The sequence below is a fragment of the Dromiciops gliroides genome, chromosome 2 (assembly GCF_019393635.1).
Source record: "Dromiciops gliroides isolate mDroGli1 chromosome 2, mDroGli1.pri, whole genome shotgun sequence".
NCBI classification, from domain to species: Eukaryota; Metazoa; Chordata; class Mammalia; order Microbiotheria; family Microbiotheriidae; genus Dromiciops; species Dromiciops gliroides.
The window spans coordinates 212124123-212139182 of record NC_057862.1 but is presented as its reverse complement, the minus strand read 5'-3'; the positions used below and the strand labels follow the sequence as shown (position 1 = coordinate 212139182).

Sequence of the window (15060 nt, the reverse complement as noted above, 5' to 3'; positions counted from 1 at the left end):
TATAATTGTACTATAGAATATATCATAATACTAGCTGTTACTTATCCACAAAGCTATTTGTCCACAAATGAAATAGAAGGGAGAGTCTTTGTCTTTAAGAAGTTTGTTGGTAAACTAAGTTGTATATACAGAAAAATAATAATATAATTGTGGCATAATGGCTCTGTGGCCCTGGGCAAGTTTTTTAAACCTTTCAGTGTACTATGGTAGTTCTTCTAGAGAAGGTGCTGACCTGTAATGGTAGGGGAGGACTTTGCTCATTTGGAAGTTTCCTATATCACTGAAATGAAAGGTCCATTCTCTGTCTTTCTGTTTGTCCTGTCTGCCCATCTTTTCATCCATCTGTCCATCCATGCAGCCATGTACCTACCCACCTAGCTATCTGGCATTGGACCCTCTCTCTATACTTTTACTTCTATAAGATTAATTCAGACCCTCTTTACCTACTACCTAGATTAGTTCAGTGGCTTCCCATTAGTCGGCCTGACTCCAGATTCTCCACATTCCAGTCCGTCCTCCATTCTGTTATGATAGTGATTTTCCTCAAGCACAGCTCTCCCCATGTCATTCTCCTACTCAGGAAACTCCAGTGGCTCCCTAGTGCTCCTAAAGAGAAAATGTAAACTCCTTGTTTAGCTTTTAAAGCCTTATAGGACCTGGCCCCAACCTATCTTATTGGACATGACTAATTCATACTGTGTGATCCAGTCAGTCTGGTCTTTCTGTTCTTCCATATGACAAGCCATCTCCCATTTCTGTGCCTTTGTATTGTCTGTGCCCCCTTTTATCTCCATCACATTGCATCTCTCTTCTCTTCAGGAGTGTTTAAGCACCACTACATGAAAATGTGTCTGGTCTCTTCAACACCATTCCTCTCTCCTCCCCTCAGTGCTCTCTGTCCCTGTCCTTCTCAAACTATCTTGCATTTATTTTCTATACACATGTATGGATATGTATACATGTATGTATACACACATCTCCCTCATTAAAATGGATTTGGGGGGGGGGGTGCTGGGCAATGAGGATTAAGTGACTTGCCCAGGGTCACACAGCTAGTAAGTCTGAGACCAGATTTGAACTCAGGTAAATGGAAAACTTTTTGTCCATAGGGAAGTTTCATTTATTGTATTTGTATTCTCAGTAATTAACATAGGGCCTAGTGTATAGTAGATACTCACTGAATGCTTATTGACTGATATATTCAGTGCTTGGCAATTGAGAATGATCTGATTGCTTTAGAGACTGAAGTATTGTCCTTTCTCTCTCTTGTTCCTTTAGCTCAACCTTAGCAGACCAATTGAGGAGCAAGGCCCACTCGATGTGATCATACATAAACTAACTGATGTCATCCTAGAAGCCGATCAGAATGACAGCCAGTCCTTGGAGTTGGTTCACAGATTCCAGGTGGGTAGAAAGGCCACTATTTGTCTGTCCATTTTGATCATCCTCCTCATTTCCAGTTTGCTGATCTGTCCTAAATGATAACAATTTCAGGAGGCCATGATCTTAGTCCACATGGGACTTGCCCAAATAGAACCATCACTCTATACTATGCAATAAAATGTGATTAGAGCACATGTAGAGAATGATAAATGATGTACATTGTGATCTTTGAGAAAAATCGAGTCTGTCTGTAACAGAATCCCCCTCATCACTTGCTCTCTTCAGAAACCTTCTCGGTCTTTACTCATACATTCTCTTCTCTTACATGCTTGGTGCCCATATCTTATGGAAGATCTTGTCCTGCCACTCTTCAGCTTTGTATTAGTGCCACCCTTCATTGCCTTCTGCATTTCTCCTTCTCATGTGCTGCTGAATGAAATTGGAAAAAATCACGATCCTGTGTTGCTTGTGTCTGCTACAGATTTATGTTCTATAATATCAGCTGTGCCTTCAGTGGGACAAGGCAGTGCTTTTATTATGCCTTAGTTGACTCACTGTCCCACTTACCACAGCAGTTTTTCATCATTCTTCAGACAACTCATCTTACTTCTGCCTTCTGTCCCTCCTCTCTCTGTCTCAGCATTCTTTTTACAGAGGCACCCCAAATGTTGTAGTGTAGCTTTCTGCTCCTAAAGCTTTTGCACTAAGACTTTTAGGATATCATTTATTTCCTTGAGGCCTTTTGATGAGAGTTTCCTCTTTTAACCTTCTCCTTATCTCAGATCACTCAGATACCTTCTGGAACTTTCTTCTTTCACCCCTCTATAATGAGTTGGTGGCTCTTCTCTTTGCCAAGGAAAATCCTTCTGTATTCCTGCAGCAGATTGTCTCATTCCCACTCTCTCGTTTATCTTCAATCACTGTCTGGTTGTATTTCTATTAACTACAAATAGGTCCACATCTACCCCTTTTTCAGAAACTGTCATGTAATCCATTTATTCTCGATGCCTTTTGTCCTATGTGTCTATTCCATATTGTGATTAAACCTTTGAGAAGACTTTTCTTTGGTCAGAGCCTCCACTTTCTTTCCTTTTACTGTCTTCTTAACTGTCTACAGTTAAGATTTCCAGCCTCTTCATTAAATTGACACTCCTGTCTGTAGAGTTAGCAATAATCTCTTAATTGTGAATCTAATGGCCTTTTTTCAGCCCTCAGCCTTATCGTCTTCTCTGTATCCTCTTATCCTTGCTACCCACTTCTCTTTAGGGTAGTAACGCCTCCTTGTAGTGATTCTATTCTCTTCCTGCCTCTCTGATCTCTCCTCAGTTTCCTTAGCTAGGACTATGTCTAGGTTGCACTTGCTGAAGTTGGAGGTCTCCCTGGGCCCTCTTCTCTTCTTCCTCTGTACTATTTTGCCTGATGACCTCTTCAGCATCCATGTATTCAATTATCATCTCAACATTGACAATTCTCAAATCACTTATCCACTCCTAACTTTTTTTCTGCTAACTCCTACTCCCTTATTTCCAATTACCTCTTGTCCATTGTAAAAATAATTAATTATTAAGAACTACATCTAATTTTGAAAAACCATAACTATAACTGTACTTATGAAAAATTATAAGTATATGAAAAATGATAAGTTTATAGAAATTATTATTGGGCCGTAAGTCCTGCCACGGTCGCCATTCAAATGTGAGAATATTTTAACTGACTCAGCCTGATTTGGGGGGCTAATCTGACTGGAGGGCTAATTCGGGGACTTTTGACTATTTGGCTGTCTGACCGCTATTAATTTAATGTGGGCTGTTTATAAAGTTCCACCACACTGCTCTGCTCCCAGATTGATAAGCAAAATATTAAGAAGCCTCTTAACTAAATAATCAAAGCAGAGTTTATTTATGAGATGCTATTTAAAATTAAGTGTACAGGGAAATAAAATGTACAACCTGACTGCTTTCCTGTGGTCTTTTTCCACTGTGTTGCTGAGCTTCGAACTTTTTTAATACAATAAGGGCCATAGCCACCTCTCGCCTCAGGGTATTTTCACTTGCTCAGCTACTTTCACTAACTCCACCTGTACCCTTTCACTTTGTAAATCCCCCTGCTTCTAACTTTCCTCTCCTCACTGCCACTGCTGAACCCCTGTGTTTTTCTCTCATCGACCTTCTGTCAGTCTGCCCTTTGGCCTCTCTTTTCCCAGCTCCTAGTCCTTATAGCCTCCTCTCTAGTCTGCCAAGCTCCAACCTTTCTAATCTCGTCAGCCGCCGCTTGACCTCTTTTCCACCTTGTCTCATCTGTCCAAACCCCTTGCTGTCTAACTCCCAGGTCTATATATACCTTTTCTTCTCTCCACTCAAATCTCGGGGCTTCCTGCACCCCCACAGACCAAGCTAATCCTCCAGCCAGGGCTGCGGCTGGTGGTGGTGGGGTGTGCTCCAACCTCACTTGCCTCAGCACAGGCTATCCAGGATCTTTCAGATAGCTCCCACTCAGGTCGGAGGGAAGCTCCCACTCAGGTCGGAGGGAGCTGGGGGCTTTTTTCCCCCCAGCTGTCTGACCTGGCATCTTGTACAGCCCACGGGCTTTTTAGCTCAGCTGAAGCAGAGAGGGAGGGGCACCAGCACCTCCCACACAGAAGAGACCCTGAGGGCCTAAGGCTTTCTGATCTTGGCCTAAAGTTAGGGTCCCCAAATCAAAATAAATTTCCACACCATCTCAAGCTGCATGTCCCATAGACATTTTAAATTCAGAATGTCATAAACTGAAAACATCTTCTCTTCTTAACTTCTTTGTTACTCTCTAGGATACCACCATTTGTTAAAAAGCTTAGTGTTGATTCTTCACTTTCTTACCCATTATAGCCAATCTTGATTTTTAAGTGTCTTGATTTTTACCTTTGTGACATTACTATTGTATATACCCCCTTCTCTCTTTTGACACTGCCACCATCTTGGTTCAGGCTAGTATCACCTTATAACTGGGCTATTCTGGCATTTTGCTTTATATTCCTGCCTTAAGTTTCTCCCTACTCTAATCTATCTTCTGCCTGGCTGTAAAATTGATTAGATTGAAGTGTTGAGCTGACCATATCAGTCCCTTATTCAGTGACTCCCTGTTGTCTCCAGGAAAAAATAGAAAATTCTCTGGCCTTCAAATTACTTCATTACTTGGTCCTTTCCTACTTTTCTAATCTTCTTATACTATAACAATCCTTCCAGATACTCTAATCCAGTGATGATTGCTGCCTTGCTGTTCCTTGAACAAGGTGATCCATCTCCAATTCTTGTTTTCAACTCTGCTTGTCTCCTATGCCTGGAATTCTGTCCCTCTCCATCTTTATTTCCTGTCTTTCCTTAAATCCCAACTTTTATAAGAAGATTTCCTCCTCTTAATTTTAGTGCCTTCCTTCTGTGTGTGTGTGTGCACGTGTGGTTGTAATTGTTAAGTAATTGTTAATATGGTATCTCCTCATTAGATTGTGGGCTCCTTGAGTATACTCTTTTTTTGCCTTTCTTTATCCCAGTCTCTTAGCATGATGTTTGGTACATAGCAGGTGTTTAAAAATGTGTACTGACTGACTGACCAGCCATGCTTTTTTCATTTGCTGTAGTTTCTGAGAAAAAGTGATCCTTCTCATTGCCAAGGCTAATTCCTCTCTGTATACTGTGTTTTTGACCTAATTCACTCCAATCTCTAAAGGAGGTTTTCCAATTAATTATATCCTTTCCATTCATTTTCTCTGCCCTTCCCACTTTTCTCATCCTTAATCTTTTGACTTCTTCTCAATTGCCTGAAAATGTACTTTTCTTTAATAAACTTTTCCAAGTGATCCCCTCAAGCTATTGTCCTATATAACTTTATTCCTTTTCACTGCCAAATCCTGAAAAAGTCATTTTTACTTGTTGCCTCTACTTCCTCATTCATTCCCCTCTTCTTCCATATTAGCCATGTTGCAAAAGAAAACACAAAATCATAAAAATGGAATAAAAAAAGTATGCTTCAGTTTGTGTTCAGAGTTCATCAGTTCTTTCTATGGAGGTAGGTAGCATGTTTCATCATGAATCCCTTGGAATTGTCTTGGGTCGTTGTCTTGGTCAAAGTAGCTTTCATGGGTCCCATTTAGCCAATTCTGTTTTCTAAGATTTTATTTTCTTCAGTATTTTTGTGGGTGTCTCTTTTACCAAGCTGTTGTCTTTTCATAATTGTCTTCCTTTGCTTTCATTTAATTGGGGGAGAGGGGGCAGTTAGGCTTAAGTGACTTGCCCCAAATCACTCAGCTAGTGTCTGAGGCAGGATTTGTGCTCAGTTGCTCCTGACTCCAGGGTCAGTGTTCTAACTACTGCACCACTTTGCTGCCATTTTGCTTTCATTTCTTTACCTATTTTTCCCTCCAAAACTCTTACTTGATTTTGAAGAGGGAATAGGAGGGCATTCCAGGCAGAGGAATTAGTAAAGTGGAAGAGGTATGGTCAGGTGAGCAGCTAAAGTATAGAATAACTAGGACATGAGGGTGGGAGTGTTTGATAAAGCTGAAAAAACATTAGAGTGATGTCAGACTGAAAATTCCAGGCAGAAGAAGCTTAGGTAGGTAGGATGTTTGTTCCATCCAGTGGTTTTCAAACTTTTTTGTATCAGGACCCTTTTATACTTTTAAAAATTATTGAGGAGATGGGGGCAGCTTGGTGGTGCAGTGGATAAAGCACTGACCCTGGATTCTGGAGGACCTTAGTTCAAATCCAGCCTCAGACACTTGACACTTAATAGCTGTGTGACCCTGGGCAAGTCACTTAATCCTCATTGCCCTGGTGTGCGCGGCAGGGGGGGGGGTAGAGTTAATGTGGTTTTTATCTATTGAGATGTACTATATTATAAATAATGATAGTTATTATTATACAGTTATTGTAAAGATTTTGATTTTGTAAACTCCCTGAAAAAAAGGCCTCTTGGAAACTTGGATTTCCCAGACTACACTTAGGGAACTGTTGTCACAAGAAATGGCTGGATGTGGGAGGGATATATTTGAAAAGGAAAGGGATGTAAAAATCAGAGCTTGTCAATAAAATATGATTAAAAAAACAAACGAATGAGAGAATAGAATATTCAAAGATAAGCCCAACATTTTAAATTTGAAAACTGTTAATGTTTCCTCTGTCTTGGGAAGGTTTATTTATTTTTCTTTTGAGGGGATGAGAATCACAAGCTCAGTTTTAGACGTGTGTTGCATTAATGATAGGCTTGGCCTATCATTAGATGGTTTGTGGGTCCTTCCAGTTAATGCTGACAGCCTCTAATTCTGTTTTTTGTTCAGCCTTGCATTTTCTTTTCTTTTTTTTAGTGAGGTAATTGGGGTTAAGTGACTCTATGTCTTAGTAGTCATTGTGACTCAAAAATATGTCAGAAAGCTAGATGGAGCAGTGGATAGAGTTCTGGGCTTGGCTTCAGGAAGACCTGAGTTCAAATGCATGACCTTAAGTCACGTAATCTCTCTCTCTTTTTTTTTTTAAGTGAGGCATTTGGGGTTAAGTGACTTGCCCAGGGTCACACAGCTAGTAAGTGTTAAGTGTCTGAGGCCGGATTTGAACTCAGGTATTCCTGACTCCAGGGCCAGTGCTCTATCCACTGCGCCACCTAGCTGCCCTCACACTTGCATTTTCAACAGAATGGGGAGCTCCCAGTAAGAATACTCCCTTCATCTATCTATTTCCTCAACTGTGTTCCAGTTTAAGCATAGAAAGTTGCCTGGGGCATTGAGAATTTTATGTGATTTGCCCAGAGTCACACAGCCAGCATGGATCTCAGGTCATTTTAACTCTGAAGCTGGCTGAATCTTTCTTTCTCTATCCTCTCTGTGCCCTGTTGTCAAACAACTCTGATTTTCTATGTTATAAGGCTTCTTCCAGTTCTTACATCCTCTGGTTTTTGATTTTGAAAGAACCTGTAAGAGAACCTTAGTGGTTAATTGGCCTCTTTTTGGTTTTTATTTCTGACCTCTCTGTTACCTTCCTTGAATATCTCTTGCTGTGTCTCTCATTAGGTATAAGATGAAACTATGAGGTAAAAAACCATCCTCTTCTCAATAATTCTCAGGAACTCAACATTGATTTTGCAAAGGGTCTTTATTTCCTTCTCAGGAGAAGGAGGCACCCTAGTGTGCAGCTAGTGGGTGCCCAGAAAGGGGGCTCACAGGTCCTTTTTTATACCCTACTCTGTAAGGCCCTTTTCATCACTGGTCTGATTACTCAAGGGTTACAATCTACGCGCAAAAACTAGCTAATTGGAACATAGTATTCCCACCCCCTCTTCCTTGCATGGGCATAACTCAGGAGTAGACCTTATACACACTCTGGAGGGGACCTTATTGAGACCAGGGCTCCTTGAACCATATGACCTTGCTAACCCAAGGGGGAGGAGGGGATCTGAGACCTTTGTCCTACAAACAGGTCAGGAGGAGTATGACTGACTGTTATATCCACATTGAGAGGAGAGAACTACCCATTTTCTCACAAAAACCAAAACAATAGAACCCCTCTTCAAGTTTCCCTCTTTGGGAGGTACTGGCATTCAAATGTTTGGACAGTTTCCTTTTCTCCTAAACCACTCCAAACCCCCCCTTCATTCTGGGTACATATCTCCTTCCCTCCTCCCAAATCTTTTGGTTCCCACTGTGATATTACACTTATTCTGTTGTCCTCTGTCTTTTTTCATGTGATTTATACTTTTGGATACTGACTAGTTGTCATGGAAAGCTACATCTCAGAAAGTTGATATTTTTTAAGGAAATCCTTTTGAATTTTGCAGTATTCAGAGAAGCTCTTTCAGTTTGTGACTACTGGAGGGACGAAAGAACTTTTTTTTTCCCCAAAGAAAGAGGGTTTAGTTTTTCATTATATTAATACAATATGTCTAGAAGATGTTTGATTTGATTTATTTGTGTGTGTGTCTGCACTCACGCACATGTGCACTTTTGAAATCTGCATTTTTTTTTTAACTGATTCTCAGTTTTGTTGTTCTGGTTTTGAATTTGGCCATGGTGATAACACCAATTATTGATTTGGGTTTTAAACTGGATATAGTAGGAAACAGTAACAACAATTCATTTTTTATTGTAGCTTAAAAGATTTTTATCCTCCCCCAGTGACTAGTTCAGGGTTTTGTACAGGGCAGGCTGTTACATGAAATGTTCTTTGCACGCATAAAAAGTACTTTTTTCTATAATATCTCATTTGATAGTATAGGTAGTACCAGGATTCTGAATAGTAGATAATTCAAATATATTGTCTGTCTGTCTGTCTGTCTGTCTGTCTCTCTCTCTCTCTGCCACACACACACACACACACACACACACACACACACACACACACACACTCACTCACTCACTCACTCACTATTTTTCAGTTAAGTGACTTGCCCAAGGTCTAGCAATGAAGTATTAAGTTGCCATGCAACTATAAGTCCTCTAATACCAAGATCATTGTTCTTTCTACTATGTTTGGAAGTGCCTGCATACCATGAACACTTTTCTCTTATGTACTTTTCTTTTTGCTCCTTTTCCCTCCCAGACCTTCATCCCACCAACTACCAACTGTGCCAGTTAGCTATCTGGAAAGGTCATATTCCCATATTCTAGGGAAAATATTTGTCATACCTCTTCCCATTCTTTCTCCACCTAGTTTGATTCCTCTCCTCAGTCATCTGTATTATGATCTGGCTAGAAATAATTCAGTAGTTGACTATTTCTCTTGTAAAGAAACCATGCATAGTCTCACATTCATTTAAAATATATTTTGCTTCCAGGGCAGACATTTATTTAGTGGGGAGGCATCATGGTGAAGTGTAAAGAGTTTAGTATTTCAACCCAGTTTCAGTTCTCAACTGCTACTCATTGCTTTCATGATGTTGGACAAATCGCTTAATCTCTCAGAGCTTCACTTTCCTCATCTGCATAGTGATGGAGTTGGCTTAGATGATGTTTGGGGTCCTTCCAGCTCTAGATTTGAGTTCTTTTGCTCCTTTTGAAGAGCTCTGTTCTATCTTCTGGGGAAGATAGAGAATTCTTATAAGACCAAGATCTCTTCTACCTCATAATTAGTAGGAAACTTAGTGAGGACAGGAAAGATGCTAATAAAGTTAAAAAATAATATGTTGTATTCATGTAGCATATCGACTTTGTTTCCAGATTTCTTGCTATCAGAAAAAAAGTGCTGCTATAAATATTTTGTATGTGTGTAGGCTTTCTTCTTATCAATGGCCTCCTAGTAATCTCTCTGGTCAAAGGATAGGGACTTTTTAATCGCTTTATTTGTATACTGAGGGAAATGAGAGTGATATTTTTCGTGTGTGTGTGTGTGTGTGTGTGTGTGTGTGTGTGTGTGAGAGAGAGAGAGAGAGAGAGAGAGAGAGAGAGGCAGTTGGGCTTAAGTGACTTGCCCAGGGTCACACAGCTAGTAAGTGTCAAGTGTCTGAGGCTGAATTTGAATTCAGGTCCTCCTGAATGCAGGGCTGGTGCTTTATCCACTGCGCCACGTAGCTACCCCCGAGTAATATTTTTAAAATTACCAAAAGACATAATAAAATTTTATCTTTAAAAAATATGTTATTGTACGATACACAAGTGATGTCAAGTCTAAAAGGAAGTAATTTCTACTCTAGTAGATCAAGGAAGGTTCTGTGGAAAAGGTGTCACCATTGAGTCTGAGTTTTTAAAGGGTGGCAGGAATTCTTTGAGTGTTGTCTTTATGGGACACAGGATGTCCCTAAACTGGAAAAGAAACTGATAAAAGGGAAGATTGGTGGGAATTTTCTTTCAGAGCAAATTGGGCAACCTAGCAGAGTGGTTAGAAATGAGTATATAAAACTATTTTTTTTTTTTTTTTTGCAGGGCAATGAGGGTTAAGTGACTTGCCCAGAGTCACACAGCTAGTTAGGTGTCAAGTGTCTGAGGTCGGATTTGAACTCAGGGAGTCCTGAATCCAGGGCCGGTGCTTTATCCACTGTGCCACCTAGCTGCCCCAGAAATGAGTATAAAGAGAGCAACCATGTTGAGTGTGAAGTTGAACTTCATTTGCATGACAAAATAGTGAATGAGAGAAAAGGATATAAACAGAGGCAGGAAATGAACCTATCATGTAGTCTGAGGCAGAGAAATAGAAACGGAAGGGATCTATTCATAGTATCTTGACTCCATATAAAAACGCAGTTGAGGGACAAGACATTTCAGCCATACGTGCATGGATAGGCCCAGTACGAGGAGGTGATATCAAGTGTCTTTGAGAACGGTTCCTCGTTGTAGGAAGAGCCATTCAGAAGACCTTCTTTGAATGTATTTGTAGCTTAGGATGCAGAGGAGGTAGACAGTGCTTCAAGGAGGGACTCTCACCTTTAAACTTTTATCTTTATTTCTTCTTCCCCCATGTTATAGCCATCAGTGATCTCTCCATCTAATGAGCCAGTGTGGGTTTTGAATAAGAAGACTCAGGTTCAAATCCAGCAATAATCATTAGCTTCATTGCCTTGGGCAAGCATTTACTTTGAATCCCAATCCCAGTTTTCTCTGTAAAACAGGCATAGTGATCTTCTGCTGGAATTTCTGTAAGCTGGGAGGCATCCTGTAATTATGAGCTATTAATGCTCGGCTCTCACCTGGGATTGCATTGGTGGAGTGAACTCCTGGAGAGGAATTTAGCTTTGCCAGTGAATATTAGCGAATACTTGAAGAAAGCAACTGATTATTACTTGAACTTTTCTTCACCTACCTGTTGTGTTTACTCAACCATCTACCTCAGGAAGAAACCAGGACCTCCTACAGTATCTTTCTATTTGCAGGTTCTCTGGTCTCGTGACATCATGGCCCTCTATTTTGGAAAATTAATCCATAGACTTTTGGAACTCCCTCTTGGTAGGCTGTCTTGATTGGGGAGTGGATATAGATACAGTCACCTAAATGACTAGATCTAGCTTGCCTCAAACTAGCCTGCCATATACCTGCGGCCTCCCTGAGCATCTTAGCTTGTTTTTGTATATGACTCTTCCCTCACTTTCCCTTCTTCCTTTAGATAATAAACAAATTGTTATCATCATTTCTCTCTAAGGGAGAGTATGAGAATCAGCTCCCCTGTGGCTTAACTCCCAATCCCTGTGATACTGCAAAGACTGAATTTCCTGTATGCTTGAAAAACAAAGCAAAACAAAACAAGAATATAAATTCTGAGGGCAGTGACTGGTGTTTGTTTTTGCATTTCTCTCCTCAATGCCTAGTATAGTGTCTTACCCATAGTAGCAGTTTAATAAAGTGTCCTTTTCATTTATTCACTCTGCAACTTGCCATCTTAGGGAGTTGCCTGTACTTCCAGACTCTTTATGACTGGCTCTTATTCTGTTAAGCCGAGCCTCTTCTCAGTATTATTATCATAAGGAAAAGTCTCCTGATTCTCTTGATAGGGCACTCTCTTAGATTTGGACTGAACAGGATATTGTTTTAGAAAAAGCACTGTATTGGCAGTTAGAAGACTGAGGTTTTAATTCTGGCTCTGCCTTTAACTAATTTACATATGTCACCTTACCTCCATGGGCCTGTTTTTTTATTTGTATAAAGAAGGGGTTGGATTGGATAATGTCATAAGATCCTTCACTATCCCCTCTCTCTCTTCTGACCCTGGCTTACATTTTGTTTTCTTCTTTATTAATTTAACAAACATGAATTATTTCAATATAATTTTTAAAATAGAGAATTACATAAGTAGCTGTGAACTTTGGTTACAGTGTTTAAAAGTGTATATTAGGGGCAACTAGGTGGCACAGTGGATAAAGCACTGGCCCTGAATTCAGAAGGACCTGAGCTCAAACCTAGCCTCAGACACTTGACACTTACTAGCTGTGTGACCCTGGGCAAGTCACTTAACTCTTATTGCTTCCCCCCAAGTGTATGTTTAATTTAATAAACTTTTTAGTCAACTGCTCTGCTTTTTTGTGTCATCTTCTGAGTCTCCTTCTGCTCTCTTTATAAAATGTTTCATTGCTTTTTTTTTCAGAATGTCTTTCATTAGTCATTACTACCTCTCCTTACCCCTTTACTGAAAAAGTATAGTTATACAAACCAAAGAACACATCTGTACGTATAATTTTATAAACCTCTAGTTTGTATCTTTGCAAAGGGGTGATAGGCATACTTTATCATTGGTCTTCTGAAGTTGTGATTGTTCACTGAGCAGAGTTCTGAATTTCCTTTACATTATATTCTGATTCTTATATAAATTGTCCTCATTCTCACTTCTCTACATACCAATTCATACAAATTTTTCCAGGTTTTTTTAGGGAATCCATCCATTGTATTTGTCATTTCTTACAATGAAATAATATTCCACTACATTCATATACCCCAATTTCTGTTTACCATTCAGATTAATTGCTCCCTGCTCTAGTTCTTGAATACAGCAAAAAGGACTCCAGATGTGTGATTAAGGATAGCAAGTCAAGGAATGACCATTCTATTGTTCAGGAGTATGACCTTTAATGTATCTTCAATGATCATCTTAGTTCATGGTGCCTTTTTTTGACTGCTGGGTTATGGTGGCCACCTTTTCTTTTGTTTGTGAGTTAGGCCAAGCAGAAAGGACTTCATTGACAGTTCAGTGTAAGACAAGAAATTTAGACTATATGAAGTTCCCTGGGATGAATTTTCAAGGGAGATGTTAGAATCCTAGTTCTTCCAGCTCTAAGAAGAGTGAAGTATGAGTCCCTGGGGGATGGGCCTTAAGTGGAAGGAGCTGAGGTGTTCTTCAGCTTATCTCTAGATACTCTATCTTGTCTCAAGACTTCTCTGATAAGTTCTCTTAAAGTCAGAAGTTCACAGCAGCTAACATTAAGCTTTTGCTAAATGCCAGACAGTGTGTTACACAAGAACAAACTTGAAATGGTCTCTGCTCTCAAAGAACTTACATTCTATTGGAGAAAACAGTGTGTGTGTGTGTGTGTGTGTGTGTGTGTTTGATTGTCAGGACCAGGGCATTTGATGGGGATTGGGATTGGTTTCCTTTAGAATGGGGTTCTTAATCTTTTTTATAGTGTGGTCTCTTAACAGTTTGGTAATAAAACCTATAGACCCCCTTCTCAGAGCAATGCTTTCAAATTCATAAAATAAAATATGTAGAATTACAAAGGAAACCAATTCTATTGAAATAGAATCAATAAAGTCAATACATAGTCAACATTTATTAAGTACCTGCTGTGTAGTAGGCACTGTGCCAAGTGTTGGGGATACAAATACAAAAGGAAAATATTTAAAAATAATAAACATTTGTACTTATAGTTTTGAGTTCCAAATTTTATCCCACCTTCCCTCCTTCCTCTCCCCACTCCCTGAGGTGGTAAGCAATCAGATATGGGTTATATATGTGTAATTATGTAAAACATGACCATATTAGTCATTTTGTATAAGAAAACGAATAAAAGAATAAAGTGAAAGTAAGTGGAAAATAGCATGCTTCAGTCTGTGTTCTATCAATATCAGTTCTTTCTTTGGAGGTGGATAGTATACTTCATCATTAGTCCTTTGGGATTGTCTTGGATCATTGTATTGCTGAGAGTAGTTAAGTCACAATTCTTCATCAAACAATATTGCTGTCTCTGCACAATGTTCTCTTGGTTTTGCTCACTTTACTATATACATCAGTTCATGTAAGTCTTTCCAGGCCTTTCTGAAATCATCCTCCTTGTAATTTCTTACAGCACAATAATGTTCCATCACCATCATATACCACGGCTTGTTTAGCCATTCCCTGATTGATTGCTATTCCTTTGATTTCCAATTCTTGCCTACCACAAAAAGATCTTGTAGAAATATTTTTGTACAAATAGGTCTTTTTTTTGGGGGGGGGGATGTCTTTTGCATATAAACCTAGCCAGCAATAGCTGGATCAAAGGGTATGCACAGTTTCATAGCCCTTTGGGCATGGTTGCAAATAGGAGTGTATAGTCTAATGGAGGAAGACAACACAGAAAAGGAAGCAGGGTGGTGGACTTGGATGAACATGGGGGGTTGAAGGAGTGGAATGAAGTTCAAAGAAAAATTGTGCTGTGTCCCTTTCTTAAAAAGAGGCTGTGGCTCTGCCTTATAGTCATAGAGGCCAATCAGGTGGGTAGATGGTACTGGTGAGATGTAAGTACCAAGGCTGATTGAGTCTTGCAAGACAATGAGATTTGTCAAGAATGGATTTCCAGAGGAAGGAAGGCACAGGGGCAGGAATACCAATGAGATGTGAGTACCGAGGTTAATTCAGCCTGGTAAGTTTTTTTAAAAATGAAAAGTTCCAGGATTCAGTGTTATAAGAACCCATTGTGTAAGAGATGGCACTTCAGTTGGGTTTCTAGGGAAGCCAGAGATTCTGTGAAGGGGTAGTTTATTCTAGGTATATCACATAAACTTGTATGAATACATGTAAGGGGGAGATAGAGTGCCATATATAGTGTGGAAATTTATTTTGATTTGGGGACCCTAACTTTAGGCCAAGATCAGAAAGCCTTAGGCCCTCAGGGTCTCTTCTGTGTGGGAGGTGCTGGTGACCCTCCCCCTCTGCTTCAGCTGAGCCAAAAAGCCTGTGCAAGCCTGTGGGCTGTACAAGATGCCAGGTCAGACAGCTGGGGGGGAAAAAAAGCCCCCGGCTCCCTCCAACCTGAGTG

At 40.0% G+C, this 15060-nt stretch overlaps 1 protein-coding gene across 1 annotated transcript in view; it reads left to right on the top strand.

Moving 5' to 3' along the window:
* ITPK1 (inositol-tetrakisphosphate 1-kinase) overlaps nt 1-15060 on the top strand; it is a 290317-nt gene that overhangs the window by 149942 nt on the left and 125315 nt on the right. Inside the window, 1 exon segment of the mRNA XM_043983848.1 lies at nt 1279-1404. Within this exon segment, the coding sequence (XP_043839783.1) occupies nt 1279-1404 (126 nt within the window).